A 15,570-nucleotide genomic window follows, 5' to 3' on the forward strand; every position below is an offset into this window, starting at 1 on the left:
ACAAGGCTGAAGCTACAGGTCACAGCAGCCATTTTCCTTTTGCAGCTGACTCCATGGTCTACTAGGGACATAAGGTAGGCCTGGGAGGTCTTACCTATACTGTGTTGGGGGGTTGATGGGTTAGACCTCCCAGAGGAGTGAGAAGTATAAGGATCACCTCTCCCATTGGGCCAGAAGCAAGAGAGACTCCTAACTTTCTCACATAACTTACCATATTCCCAGGAGAGCACATATAAATAAGGCATTATGACATCACAATCTGAGCTCTAGAATGTTGCTACTTATGATTTTAAAGGGTTTGAGGCTTGTGCAGATGAGGACGGAGCTTAGGCATTGGTGGAACGAGGCATTATGACGTCACAATCTGAGCTCTAGAATGTTGTTACTTATGATTTTAAAGAGTTTGAGGCTTGTGCAGATGAGGACGCAGCTTAGGCATTGGTGGAATGAGGCATTATGACATCACAATCTAAGCTCTAGAATGTTGCTACTTATGATTCTAAAGGGTTTGAGGCTTGTGCAGATGAGGACGGAGCTTAGGCATTGGTGGAATGAGGCATTATGACATCACAATCTAAGCTCTAGAATGTTGCTACTTAAGATTTTAAAGAGTTTGAGGCTTGTGCAGATGAGGACGGAGCTTAGGCATTGGTAGAATGAGGCATTATGACATCACAATCTGAGCTCTAGAATGTTGCTACTTATGATTCTAAAGGGTTTGAGGCTTGTGCAGATGAGGACGGAGCTTAGGCATTGGTGGAATGAGGCATTATGACATCACAATCTAAGCTCTATAATGTTGCTACTTAAGATTTTAAAGGGTTTGAGGCTTGTGCAGATGAGGACGGAGCTTGCAGGAATGGGACAGGGACAGGAAAAGAATTTGCGGGGATGGGACGGAAAAATGTGTCCCCGTGTCATTCTCTACTCACCGACTTTCTTCTGTCAAAATTTCATCAAGATTATCAGTTAAAATTAGGCAGCTATCTTGGCTACTCACGTGACTCTTTGAGAAATGACCTCCTAGTCCCGAAAGGCATTGCATCACACTGATACTATTTCATTGCAAGTACTAACTAACTAATCTCCTCCCCTTTCGCACAAGCTCTCCCTCTCTTGAATAACACATTAGTCAACTCCTAGAACCTTTCCTTCCAAAAATGTTCTGATTCCTAAATAAGCATCTACCTCACTATCCAACAAACTTCTTACGTCATTGTTAGGTAATTTCTCTTCTGTAACCCGTATATACTGATATTCTCCACCGTATCCTGTTATCGCTTGATTCTCTGCTATGTAATTCTTTCGGAAAAATCCAGATATCTTATAATTGAATCCTCTACCACACCATGTAAAGTACATGAATTACTGTTATGTAATTCTCTAGGGAATCTTTGTTACGCAATTCTCTCGGTAATGTCCAGATCTCTTATAATTTGTAATCCACCTAGAACCGCAAGGCACAGGCGGAATAGAAATCACTAATGTAATGTACTGATACTATTTCATGAGTCAATAAATGTCATAGTGTATCACGTATGAAGCGGACAGAATAGAACATTGTATGGGTGAATTACCATGAATTGTAATAACATTTAATGAAACCTACTATGCATGTCGGGTGAATATGATCATTTTCATGATTCTGGAAAAAAAAAAAAAATGCGTGATCTATTTCTCCAGGGATCACATCCCAATGGACTTTATTTAGATATGAAATGAGTCCTAGCTCATCTATACAGATGCAGAAACCATTGCTCAGTAAAGCAAGTGATTGCAACCGTACTAATATTCCTCGGCGTGATACTTCCTCGGACTCAGATTGTGTACAGATGCTTTGATGGGGAATGCGCTTGCTCCGTCCCTCTTTGGCATGACTTAAACCTGACGGATAAATAATCTACTGGATGTGTACATCATATCGGCAGTAATTCGTCATCAGGTCCAGAGCAAAGCTTGGTACAAGGCTCAAAGGAGGTAAGCCTATAGTGAGAACTTTTGGGGGTTTCTAAATGGTGTTGGGGGGGTCACTGGGCCAGATATTTAGACCATGGGAGTTAGCTGGTCTGAGTGGCCGGTGCTGAGCCCAAATATTCAATGCCGGCCAAGTCGATATTCAGCCCCGGCCAGCTAAGTTTATAGCGATCAAACACAGAGCACGTGTTTAAGCAGCCCAGTCTGGCTAGTGCTTTAAATTTTTTGGCTTAGCCAATAAGTTTCAAGTTTTATTAATTCTTGATAAATCGCCTATTTAATTTCCTAAGCGATGTACAATACAAATTTAAAGTATAACAAGTAATACAATAATAAATAAATAACAAACTAGAAAAAAGACAATACACGAATAGGGAGGAAAAAAGGGAGAAGTTACAATTTCTTTTCAAGAGTTAAGGAACATATAAAGGAAAATAACATAAGGGAAATAGGACTTTAAAATAGCAAATTAAAAGGAAATTTTGGTTAAGAAAATCATCGATTAAAAGCATCTTTGAAGAGATAAGTGTTTAGGGATTTTTTAAAAGAGAGAAGATCTTTTTTCATTTGTAATAAATTGAGGGATGGAGTTCCATAGAAGAGGTGCTGTGACCGAAAACATATCCTGTCTTCTGGTTCCGATTATTTTCAAAGATGGAACTGTTAATAAATTATTGGATTAATATTCAGGGGCCATCTCACACTGAATATTAGCAATTAGCTGGTTAGGTCTCTTGGACCAGGAGCCATTCCTTGCCAGTTAATTAGCGCTTAGTATCAGGTGAAATCAGAGAACCATGTAGATTCATATTTTTACTAGACTGAATAAGCAAGACAATGGATATTGCAGGAATCTGCCCTGATATCGTTTCTCCATTGTAGCAATGTCCTGGGTCAAGATTCTTGGGGGGGGGGAGAATCTAATTTGAGGCAAACTGTTTTAAAATATAATCTGCTATTTTCATCTTATTGTAACTTTACGTTGCTATTTATCCCCAACAGGTCCTGTTGGACATTACCTACTAAAATGTACATATTACATTTTCGATCAGCAAATTGTATTTCTATACTATTGCCTCCTGAGGTCTCTGATCTCTGTATTTCCTCTGAATATCTACTTATTGTATTTCGCTGAATGTCCAGCACTCTTGATTGTAAACCGCCTAGAAATCGCAAGATTGTGGCGGTATAGAAGAATAAAGTTATTATTATTATTATAAAGCCCACAAAAAGGGGGAGACATGATACATTTACAACCCGAAAAGTATAGGAAAAGATAAAAGAATTGATTCTCATTTCACCTAAGCGAACCTTGAATCATTCCTTACTGTAATCGGGGCAAATTTCTCCTCACATTTCTTAGTGATGAAACAAAAATAAGAATTAAAGTTTTCACTGTTCTCGAGCAACCAAAAATTGTTGTAGTTGAATGGGATCCCAGAAAACATATTCGACGTCTCTTAAGTTGACTAAACACTTACATGGAAATTTCAAATAGAAAGATGCCTCTAGAGCCAAAGCTGTTTTAATATTTCACAGATTGTTATAACATTTATCCTCAAGATTTGGAAAATATACGGCCTCTTTTACAAAGCCCCGAAGCCCTTTAAATCTCTATGGGCTTCGGGACCGCGAGCGCGGCTTTGTAAAAGAGGCCGACAGTGAAAATGTTAATTTTTTGCATTATCATGCTCTTTTGACACAAATCAGAGAGTTACACCGAAAAACTAAGGTCGGTTTTGAATTCGGCGACCTCAAATCACTGTAGAACACCCACTACAATCCATGCCCCCAAACCTATCAGTGTGCGAGTTTTCTTTGAATCTGGAGGCCAAATTTCAGTCTGCGAGATTTAAATGTCTTAATTTTTTTCTAGATTTTGGCATTTAAGGCTCAACAAACATATGTATATAGTATCCATTCATAAGTACACACCCATTTCAAATTTAAAGAAAACTGATTCATATTCATACTTTTATAAATAAAATTTACAAAATATTAATTCTTACAATATGCTTATAGCGAATCATGATTCTATTGAAAAGAGAAATTCCTGGAAATCCTTGCTTAGAATTCATCTCATATTGATGGTCGCAATGAATTTGCATGGCCTGCCTGTAGCCCATCCATGTGGTCACCTATATTTTGAAACACTAACCCCCCCTCCCCTTTTAGAAAACCGTAGCAAGGTTTTTAGCGCTGGCAGTGACGGTAACAGCCGTGATGCTCAAAGGGACGGTTTTACGAAGCCGCGCTAGCGGCTGCGCTGCGGTAACGGCCCCGAGGCCCAGAGAGATTTAAAGGGCTCCGGGGCCGTTGCCACGTGGCAGCCACTAGCGCGGCTTCGTATAACAGGGGGATCGTTTCAAGTTTTATTAAAAATTGGTTAATTCGCCTATACAAAGTTTCAAGGCGGTGTGCAACTTAAAAATAAACAGGTTATTTTACAATGACATGTACATAAAGGGCCACAGTTAGGACATACACACAGATACAGTAGGAAAAAGGGGGGAAGAATTGCAATATCAAATAGAAAACATAAAAACATGAGAATGGCCTTACTGGGTCAAACCAATGGTCCATCAAGCCCAGTAGCACGTTCTCACGGTGGCCAATCCAGGTCACTAGTACCTGGCCAAAACCCAAGGATTAGCAACATTCCAGAACCCCAAAGAGTATCAAGGTTCCATGCAGAAACTCAAAGAAAAGCAAGATTCCGGAATCCCAAAGAGTAGCAACATTCCAGAACCCCAAAAAGTATCAAGATTCCATGCAGAATCTCAAAAAATAGTATGATTCCGGAATCCCAAAGAGTAGCAACATTCCAGAACCCCAAAGAGTATCAAGATTCCATGCAGAATCTCAAAGAATAGCAAGATTCCGGAATCCCAAAGAGTAGCAACATTCCAGAACCCCAGAGTAGCAACATTTCATGTTACCGATCCAGGATAAGCAGTGGCTTCCTCTGTGTCTTTCTCAATAACAGACTATGCACTTTTCCTCCAGGAATTTGTCCAAACCTTTTTTTTAAAACCAGCTATGCTAGCCACTCTTCCCATATCCCCTGGCAAAGCGTTCCAGAGCTTAACTATTCTCTGACTGAAAAAAGTTTTCCTCCTATTGGTTTTGAAAGTATTTCCCTGTAACTAAAAGTGTGATGTGAGAGATAGGAAGAGAGCAGGACCAAGGAATCCAGGTGAAGACACCGTGTCAAGGAGAAGGCAGTGGTCTACAGTATCAAAAGCAGGTGGATAGATCAAGAAGGATTAGGATAGAGTGGTGACCTTTGATTCTGACCAGGAAGAGGTCATTGGAGACTTTGGCAAGAGCAGTTTCAGTGGATTGCTAGGGGTCAAGGATGGCTAGGGATGATAGAAAGTCCAGGCGATGGCAGTGAACAGCACGCTGAAGTAGCTTGGATAAGAAGGGGAGGAGGGAGATTGGTTGACAGTTGGCAGGGCAGGTCCAGTGAAGGTTTTACGAGGAGCAGTGTAATTACAGCAATGGGGGACAGTTGCCATGGAAAGTGATAGATTGAGGATGTGACAGATAGAAGGGATGACCATAGGAAAGAAAGCACTGAATAGAGGGGTAGGAATCAGATCCAAGGAGCAAGTACTGAGTTTGGAGGGAGATTGGTTGATAGTTTTGGAAAGAGTGAACAAACGATTCACATCTATCCTTTCCTGGTTTTTCTTGTCATGTATGGGTTGTCGACATTTACTTGAGAACTGGCTGATATTCAATGGGAACTGAAATATGCTAACCAGGCAAAGATAGAATCACATTAAAAAAAAACGCTTCTATCTGCCAAGTTAACTTATCTGGATATTGGCTGAATATTAGCTGGTATTCATGTGGATGTCAGCTCTGTTCTGACTCTGCCCCAGGATGGCCCCGGCACTACCAGGATAGTACTGCAGACGTCTGAGGGAATTTATTTGACACTATTAGTATAAGTGCTGCTAAAATCATCCTCAGGGTTAGGTCAGTGCCTTCCAACTGCATAGGAGTCTCTCTTTCCAAGTTAAATGTTAATTATCATTTATATTTGGGGGGTTTTCAAAGAGGTCAAGGCAGATGACTTTAAAATATGCAGTGTCATCTCAGTAACAAATATAGTGCAAAATATAGACAGCAGATATAAATTCTCAAAACGGACACATTTTGATCACTAAATTAAAAATATAATCATTTTTCCTACCTTTGTTGTCTGGCAATTTCATGAGTCTCTGGTTGCACTTCCTTCTGACTGTGCATCCAATATTTCTTCCCTTCCTTCTGCCTCCTGCATGCTTCCTCTCCTCTAGACCTCATTCCATTCCCCAACTAACATCTCTCTGTCCCTCCAGGAGTCCAACTTTTCATCACCACTACCCACTATGCCCATTTCTCCTATCACCCTTTTCCAACACCATGCCACATCTCTTCCTCCATCACTATGCCCAACTTTCCTCCCACTTGCATCCCCTTCAATCTATTCCTCTGTTTCCTCTCCAGCACCATATCCAACATTTCTCCCTCTCATTCTTCTATTCCCCATGCATCTCTACCTCACTCCTCTCTATGCCCAATTTTCCTCTTCCTTTCCCCATGTGCACCATCTCTTTCCCTCTCAGTCACACACTGAGGCCCAACAATTGTCCCTTTCTATTCCTTCCCTCCTTCTCTTCTATGTCCCAAGTTAGTGCCCCCTTCCTCCCTCCCTTGTATCACACGTCCATTCCTCCTTCCTTCCTTCTGTGTCCCAAGTTCATATCCCCTCCCCCTCACTACCTTCCAGCCTTTGTCCCACCCCCTTCCTCCCTCCCCTGAAGCCAACCCATGCCAAAGCCTGCCTGCCCCCTCCCCCGCTGAAGCCGCCATCTGCACGCCAACCCCAGAGCCAACCTGTTCCATCCCTCCCCCAGCAGAAACTCCATAGCAGGGACTGGCCATGGCCACGTGCAGCAGCCGGCCCACTTTACTTCCCCCCGACATCAATTTTGACATCAAAGAGAAAGTCCCGGGCCAGCCAGGCAGCGATTGGTGGGCCCGGGACTTTCTCTCTGATGTTTGCTCTGATGAAGAGCCGAAAATCGAGTCGGGGGGTCATGGAGCACTTTAATGCACAGTTTACACATTTGCACGTTTGCACGATAATACTGCGGAGAATAGAGTACCCAATCTGCTGATATACAGATAAGTGACTATATATTTTTTAGAATAAAGTGAATATAATTAAAGTTAAAGGTTGGGTCAGGGACAGTAAAAATGATATGATGGTCCCGATTCTACCCGCAGTTTGGTGTCATCACTAAACATAGGGTTAGGTGGTCTGAGCACTTTTACTAATTTATAAATATATATTCTTACAAGAGCTGTGATTGTTTCAAAGATCAGTATTTTTGGAACATTTTTTTTTATATTTGTATGAGCGCTTTATTTCCTAATTTCGACCTGTTTTCCTTCGTGTTTCTCTTATTCTTCACTGAAGCTTAAAAGCGGTACAATGGTAAATCATACCGCGATGACAGAGTTCCTGATACTCGGCTTCCCAGAATTTCCAGAGTTTCGGCTCCCTCTCTTCACCCTCTTCTCACTCCTCTACCTGTTGGCTCTGCTGGGGAACCTCCTCGTTATCTGCATCGTATGGATGGATCAACACCTGCACATCCCCATGTATTTCTTCTTGACCAACTTGTCTGCCTTAGACATCTGCTCTTTGACTTCCATTATGCCAAAAATGCTGTCAATCCTCCTGACAAAGAGCTATAATACAGCGTTCGTGGACTGCGTTGTGCAGATGTACTGCTATATGGTGTGCGTAATTACAGAATTCGCTCTTCTCAGTGCCATGGCATATGACCGCTACATTGCGATATGCAACCCTTTGCGTTACCTCAAGATCATGAACAAAAGGGCGTGCGCTGCTCTAGCAGCTGCCTCGTGGCTAGCGGGTTTATTGGAGCCTCTGCCACCCACTATCGTTGTATCCCGGTTTCCTTTTTGTGACTCCAACGTAATAAATCATTTCTTCTGTGAAATTGCAGCAGTGGTGAAGCTCTCGTGCTCAGATATTTCAATAATTCAAATTATGTCTTACGTACAAGGGTTATTTGCGGTCTTCATCCCATTCCTCCTAACCCTGACGTCCTACATGTTTATCATTTCTACCATCCTGAAGATCCGCTCTAGAAAAGGGAAAAGCAAGGCCTTCTCTACCTGTTCCTCCCACCTTACGGTCATCATTCTTGCATATGGGACTGTGATAGGAGTGTATATGCATCCTGGTTCAATGGACACTGGAGATCCAAACAAGTTACCTATCGCTATGTATATAGTCAGTCTCCCACTCCTAAACCCCCTGATCTATAGCTTGAGAAGCAAAGAGCTAAAAATGGCCCTGAAAAAAGCCATTAGCAGGATATCAACATTTGTAACTCACTAAATGCTATTCTTTTTCTTTACCCTTGGCCATGATAGAAGGTGCTCTAGAATAGAGAATGACACGGTGACAAAATTCATCACCGTTCCCGTCCCCGTGGATAACCGCGGGAAACCATCTCATGTCATTCTTTAGTGTCTGTCTCAACCTCAGACCTTCTACACCAGCATTCATCAATGCAAGGCTTGAGGGTCAGTGGCTGGGTCCATTCATACTCGGATTCTTCTCTCTCTCCTTAGAGAATGACATGGAGATGGTTTCCCGCGGTTATCTGCGGGGACGGGAAGGGTGTTGAATTTTGTCACCGTGTCATTCTCTAGAGTTTTGTGAAGGTTTTTCGTTCATCCCCTCACTATTCTGCTCACCATGACTCAGAAACTCAACAGTATGTGCTGTATATTGTGATTTTATAATAACAAGGATGTTGTTATTTCTAGAATGCGTTGCATGATATATATTAGACACAATGTATGACTGGTTTCAATTTTTGGGGCAGCATCCTTGAATCAAATGTTGAATGGAAGTCAGGATTTTCCAGACCACAAATGTAACTCAAACAATCTTCATGTCAGGATTTGAATATAGATAAACTATTTAGGGATTTGGATTCAGATTTGTCATGTGGATTTTGATCATTTAGAGGCAAAAAAAAAACCCCCAACGATAACTCACTATATTGAAAGGAGCTCATGCCTGGCTAAACCCTGTTGCATCAATATTCAATGACACTTAACTGGACTATGCGGCTGAATATCACAGCTAACCATCCGTTAACTGTTTTGGGTAAGGGGGCTGAGCTTGGGTAGATCCAGCTTAAATATGTGGATAAAGTTAGGACACAACAACGCAGTCCTAAATTTATCTGCCCAGTTCAATGGATACTTGTCTGAATTTCGGCCAGTGCCTGGTTATCTTCTGGATTTTCCCCAAGTAGTGATGGAATCTACACATGCCCCACCATTAAATATTTGGAGTTAATTCAACCCATGGCTGCATATGGCTTACAAGCCATATACCACCCCGGGCTTAATATCGGGGCCTAAATATATCTAATTTTTATTGAATGAGAATAAAAATTTTCATACGAAATAATGATAAAACTTTTTTTTAAGCTTAGACTGTAGAGAAGATTGAAAGTTTATATGAAATTCCAATTTTAGGACTATTGTTCAGGCTTCTACAACACTTTTGTTTGATTATTGCTATTCTTTATATCTAGATCTTCCAGATTATATGTTTAGGTCCTTCAGGAGGTTCAAAATGCTTTAGCCTGGATGTTGAACGGATTACCAAAATGGTCGCACATCTCACCTATATTAAAAGAGCTTCATCGGCTTCCAGTTGTATGGCGTATGAAATTTAAGATTCTTACCTTAATTCATAAGTCATTAAATAATGAAGCCCCTGTAAGTTTGAGAACTTATCAAAAAAGAAATATGGGGAGACCCAATGATCCACAGTGAAAACAATCCACCGATGAAAACAAAACCAAAAACTATGGATACAGATGCTCTGGAGATAATTTATTAAATACTGACATATAAAACCATAAAAATTCAATTAAAAAAGTACAATGATAAAAAAAATACTGTGATAATGATAAAAAAAATACTGGGTCCGGTTGGATTTTTATCACAGTATTTTTTAAATTGAATTTTCATGGTTTTATATGTCAGTGTTTAATAAATTATCTCCAGAACATCTGTATCCACAGTTTTTGGTTTTGTTTTCATCTGAGAACTTATCAAATGCACATTGTGAACATCAGATAAGCCACTACTGGAAGTTTTAAGACTGTCAGATTGTTTACCTATCATTCTTCAATTTTTTTTAATCTAGATGAGAAATTGTGAATTCACTTACAAATGAGATTAGACAGATTGGCGGGGGGGGGGGGCATTTTCGATAGGATGTCTAAATTCGACTTTGGATGTTTTGAGAAAAACGTCCAAAATCGGGTGGAGAAAATGTCCATGTGTGAATTCCCAAGATGCCTATCTTTTCTTTACAAAAAAAATGGCCCAGCTAGACATTTTATCTAGACAGATGTCTAATTTATTTGTCATTATCGATTTTCTATCTCGTTCTCCCCAACTAGCTCAGAATGGGTTACAGGTTAACATACCATAATATACAGTTTACAGGTTACAATTTGCATTGTTACAGTGCAAGATTTTTCAATGCATGTTTTTATCCTAACACAACACAAACCAATGATTTGTACCAATATATATTTCTTTGTAATCCATCAGTCGTTGGCAGGGGAGTTAGGTGAAGAGGTATGTTTTTATTGCTTTCCTAACATTCAGGAGTCCTTCAAGGGATCTGATCTGTGGTGGCAACTGATTCCAGTGTCTCGGTATGAAGTGGGAGTAATAATAATAATAATAACTTTATTTTTATATATCGCAGTACTACAAACAGTTCAGAGTGGTTTACAGAGGAAGAGACTGTATACAGGCGGGGATATTACAGAATCTTTCAAAATTACATTAGCATGTTAGGATTAATCAAATTTATCTGGGGGAATACATCAAGGCAGAAGTGGAGCCAGAGAAATTTATCAAAGAGATAAGCTTTGGTTGACTTCCTAAAAGTTTGATAAGAAAGTGCCGTGTGAAATAAAGTTGGTTTGCATTTGAAGGGCATGCCTAGGGGGCGTTTTATGGATTATTTCATCCTGAGCCAAAATACTGGCACAGAAAAAATATTTTAGCTTGAATATACAAATATATTATAGGCTACAGTATATAGGAACCCTATTTTCCAAGCTAATCAATATCTCAGTTTTTCTGGATCCTCAGAACACCACTCCGAGCTCATTACATTCACAGCCCTAAGCTTCAAGAATCTGTTCTTCACTGGAACCAATAATTTAATTCTTTTTAAATATTTTTAAATATTTTAAATATAAAGTGCTTTTAATCCATTTAAAGTTAATTTAAAGCATTGATAAAGTACTTAGCTTAATGAGTGGTCTCATGCTATCGGGATCTTTCAGGCCACCGACATGTTTCGCCGGAGCTTTATCAAGGCAAGATCCCAATTAGTTTCCCGCCAGGTGGTCTATGAAGCTTGCAGGAAACTAATTGGGATCTTGCCTTGATAAAGCTTGGCGAACATGTCGGCGGCCTGAAAGATCCCGATAGCATGAGACCACTCATTAAGCTAAGTACTTTATCAATGAATTAAAAGCTCTTTATATTTAAAATATTTAAAAATATTTAAATTATTGGTTCCGGTGAAGAACAGACACATGAAGCTTAGGGCTGTGAATGTAATGAGCCCAGAATGATGTTCTGAGGATCCAGAAAAACTGAGATATCAATTAGCTTGGAAATTATTTCATCCTGAGAGCATAGGAACCTATTGAGCACATACAGAGGCAGCTTAGACATCATGTAACCCGGTGCCATGTCATGCAAGGATTTGAATGCTAGCATCAGGCCCTTGAAGACACAATGTATGGCTACATCACCAGTGAGCCGATGATAAAGCCTGGGAGACAGAGTCATAGGAACGGAGAAATGCCGTGGGAGTCAGAAGTTAATACATGATGTGTGAATGAGTTTTGTATGAATGCTGTGATAGTAGTCTTAAGCCAAGGAGGAAGTATGGCTAACACATTTCCAGTAGTGCTTTAGTTACGTGAGTGGAAATTACAGAGTGGAGGAGGAAATCTTTAACCCTTTCCTACTTTTAAGTTCCATATGCCAGTGGTTCCCAACCCTGTCCTGGAGGACCACCAGGCCAGTCGGGTTTTTGGGATAGCCCTCATGAATATGCATGGAGCAGATTTGCATGCCTGTCACCTCCATTATATGCAAATCTCTATCATGCACATTCGTGAGGGCTATCCCAAAAACCCGACTGGCCTGGTGGTTCTCCAGGACAGGGTTGGGAACCACTGCCGTATGCAAGTAATAGCAGTGCTAAGGCTTAGGAGCATAAATCCTGAGACTTTATTTAACCTTTATTAGATGAGTTTTGGGAGGGACACTATCCTGGGAGGTTTGCCCTCCATACTGAGCCCAAAGATATCATTATGATTCAGTGATTAGCTAATTTATCTGTGCATGAGGTGACAGTAGTTGACCTCAATGCACACTGCTGGGAAAGAGTGAGTAGCAGAACATAGGAATGCCCTTTAGTTCTAGATCAGGGCTACCCAATTCCGGTCCTCGAGATCTGCTGGCAGGCCAGGTTTTCAGGCTATCCACAATGAACATGCATGAGAGCGATTTGCATACCGAGAAGGCAGTGCAGGCAAATCTCTCTCATACATATTCATTGTGGATAGCCTGAAAACCTGGCCTGCCAGCAGATCTTGAGGACCAGAATTGGGCAGCCTTGTTCTAGATAGTGGCAAGTTGCCTTCAGGAAGTGAAAGGGTTTAAAGCCACATACCGTTCCAGAGCAGAGCCAAGCCTGGAACCTAAAGAGGCTGGGTTTGAGAGCCCACAATGAACTGGCCTGTTAAGCAAAGATTGGCAAGAGGCCACAGTGTTTAAAGCAGGGGTCTCAAAGTCCCTCCTTGAGGGCCGCAATCCAGTCGGGGTTTCAGGATTTCCCCAATGAATATGCATGAGATCTATGTGCATGCACTGCTTTCAATGCATATTCATTGGGGAAATCCTGAAAACCTGACTGGATTGCGGCCCTCAAGGAGGGACTTTGAGATCCCTGGTTTAAAGCAATGGTCCCCAACCCAGTCCTGGAGAACTACCAGCCAGTAGGGTTTTCAGGATAGCCCAAATGAATATGCAAGGAGCAGATTTGCATGCCTGTCATTTCCATTATATGCAAATCTCTCTCATGCATATTCATTAGAGCAATCCTGAAAACCTGACTGGCTGGTGGAGACCTTTGGTTTAAAGGAACCCAATATTTGGGGACAGTATGCAAAGTTACTGTTTGTGGAACCCAGAAGAAGATTTATTTTGGGACTGTGTTTTGAACTGCTATTTGGGAAGTGGCTTGCATCAGCAAAACTATGGAAGTTAATTGCATTTAATTTTGAAGCTGGTAGTTTTGAACTAAGTTTGGTGCAGTATGAAGATACCTACACAGCTTTTGTTTGTTGAATTATCCTGAATGTGGAGAGAGAATAAAAGAAGAAAGTTCACACTTATTTGGTGTTAAAGTATTTTTATTTTTTGGAGATATGCAGTCACACTTGGTCAATCCAAGGCCACTCGACTGGCACGGTGTTTGAGGGCTAAGGTCAGGCTTCCCGCTGCCCTTACTCCCTATCACAACCTGCACTGACCTCACCAAGGACCAGACTTTTAATATCTTTTCAATATCTCCCAGCGGTCTTTGGCTAACTCTGGGTAGGCCTGAAGCCTCATTTAGGCTAACTTTCAGGTTGGGCCTAGAACAGCACAATGTCACACTGACAGTACCCAGTTACAGAATTGTATCCAATTGGCTCTATTCATCCTATATTTTACAAAAGGCTCTTCCAAATACACAGCATTAATGCAAAATGCCTAGGATCCTGGCAAATGCACACTAATTTTAAAGCACCGATTTTAAAAAGGAACACATTGAAAAGAAAAAGTGGCTTGACTGCCCAAATTTGATTGCTGGACCGCATGGGATTATTGGGCAGGTAAGCTCAGAGTGATCCATTCTTGTCAAGGAAATCTGGATGCTCTGAAGGAGAAGGGCAGGAGGGGGGTATGCTGAGGGTGTCTGGAAGATCCGGAAGGTTCTGGATGTTCTCTGGGGAGAATGGGGAGGAGGGGGGGGATTGTAAGGAGGCTTTTCTGTTGTTCTATGAAGGTAGGAGGGAATTGCCGGACGTTCCGAAGGATGGGAGATCAACACACTTCAGGCCATGACCCAGAAGCTATGTAGGCACTAGATATTCAGTGCTAAAACTCAAGTAATTAAGGCGTCCTTTTACAAGGCGAGCTAACCAATGTAGAATATAATGGACAACTTAACATTCAGCACGCACTAATCAATTGCTAATACCTGATTTTTTTTTGGAGAATATGTCCTTTTTAAGGTGACTCTGGAGATACTGATTTTTGAAACAATTTTGATGGACCCTACAGGAATGTATATGGACTCCAGAAATTAGGCAACACGATCATATATCTAGAAAACAAGCAATTTATTAGCGTGCGGTCCTGAGGCGGGAATGGATTGTGAAGATGGAGGTAAACATCTCACCATGATTGCAGATGTTCTACACTGAAATCGACGTTTTATGTAGATATTGTTTATCAAGTTTCAAGTTTAGGGTTTAGTAATACATTTAATAAGGTTTGGAGCCCATTGACTGCATTTGTTGCATTGTAATAAATGTCATATATCTCTCTTTTTATTAAATTTCCTTGCACATCTAGGGGGGGAGGGAAATGCATTTTGATTATTAAAATTACTTCCTTATAATATTGTAATCACATAATATGTCTTCTTGTATTAATAATTGGGAGGAGGGGGGAGGAAATGATTGTTTTTTGTATTAATTGTGTATTTAATAGTGCGTTTTATGTAGTGTGTATGTTCAATTAATTGTATTGCACTGTCAAAATTTGAAAATCAATAAAGATTAAAAAAAAAAAAAAAAAAAATTGTTATACCACCAAATCAAACTTCAAGGCGGTGTACATCCAAGGGTTAAAAAAAAAAAAAAAATAACAAACAATTACAAATGCAAAACATTAAATTTTAGTTGTCATACAAAGGGCTGACGAGACAAACGGACAAACAAGAACATGTTTTAGAGCAAAAGCACAAAAGGGAAATAAAACACAGCCATGGCCTGTAGTATTTCCACTGAGAATGGCACTGAGAACACAACTTTTTTCATATTGTTTACTCAATAATCATCAATAAATAGACGGCATTCATTCAGCTTGATAGACCAGATAGTATAGGCCATTCTGTAACCTATAACTTCAATCTTTTCTAAATGGTCACCTTTAATAAACTCCTCACGGCAAAGATTAGTTTTGATGCATAAAATCACAATACAGAGGAGCATCTCAATGAAATAAAAACATTATCACGTCCAGTGGTGTAGTGAGGGTAAGATGTGCCCGGGGTGGTGATGCCCCTCCCCTCTTCCCCCCTCCACGTTCCTTCCCCACCCCCACTGCCGCACACGCTCGCTGCTTCTTTCCTCCGTGCCTCTGTAGCATTCCAGTTGCAAG

The 15,570-nt window shown here is 40.7% G+C and overlaps 1 protein-coding gene across 1 annotated transcript; it reads left to right on the forward strand.

Moving 5' to 3' along the window:
• Window positions 1–7,483: 7,483 nt before the first annotated feature.
• Window positions 7,484–8,404, forward strand: LOC117349786 (olfactory receptor 5V1-like). The gene has a single exon (XM_033923379.1). The coding sequence runs from the start codon at window positions 7,484–7,486 to the stop codon at window positions 8,402–8,404; it is 921 nt and encodes a 306-aa protein (XP_033779270.1).
• The last annotated feature ends 7,166 nt before the right edge of the window (window positions 8,405–15,570 follow it).

Source organism: Geotrypetes seraphini, chromosome 16 (assembly GCF_902459505.1).
Source record: "Geotrypetes seraphini chromosome 16, aGeoSer1.1, whole genome shotgun sequence".
Lineage (NCBI taxonomy): Eukaryota > Metazoa > Chordata > Amphibia > Gymnophiona > Dermophiidae > Geotrypetes > Geotrypetes seraphini.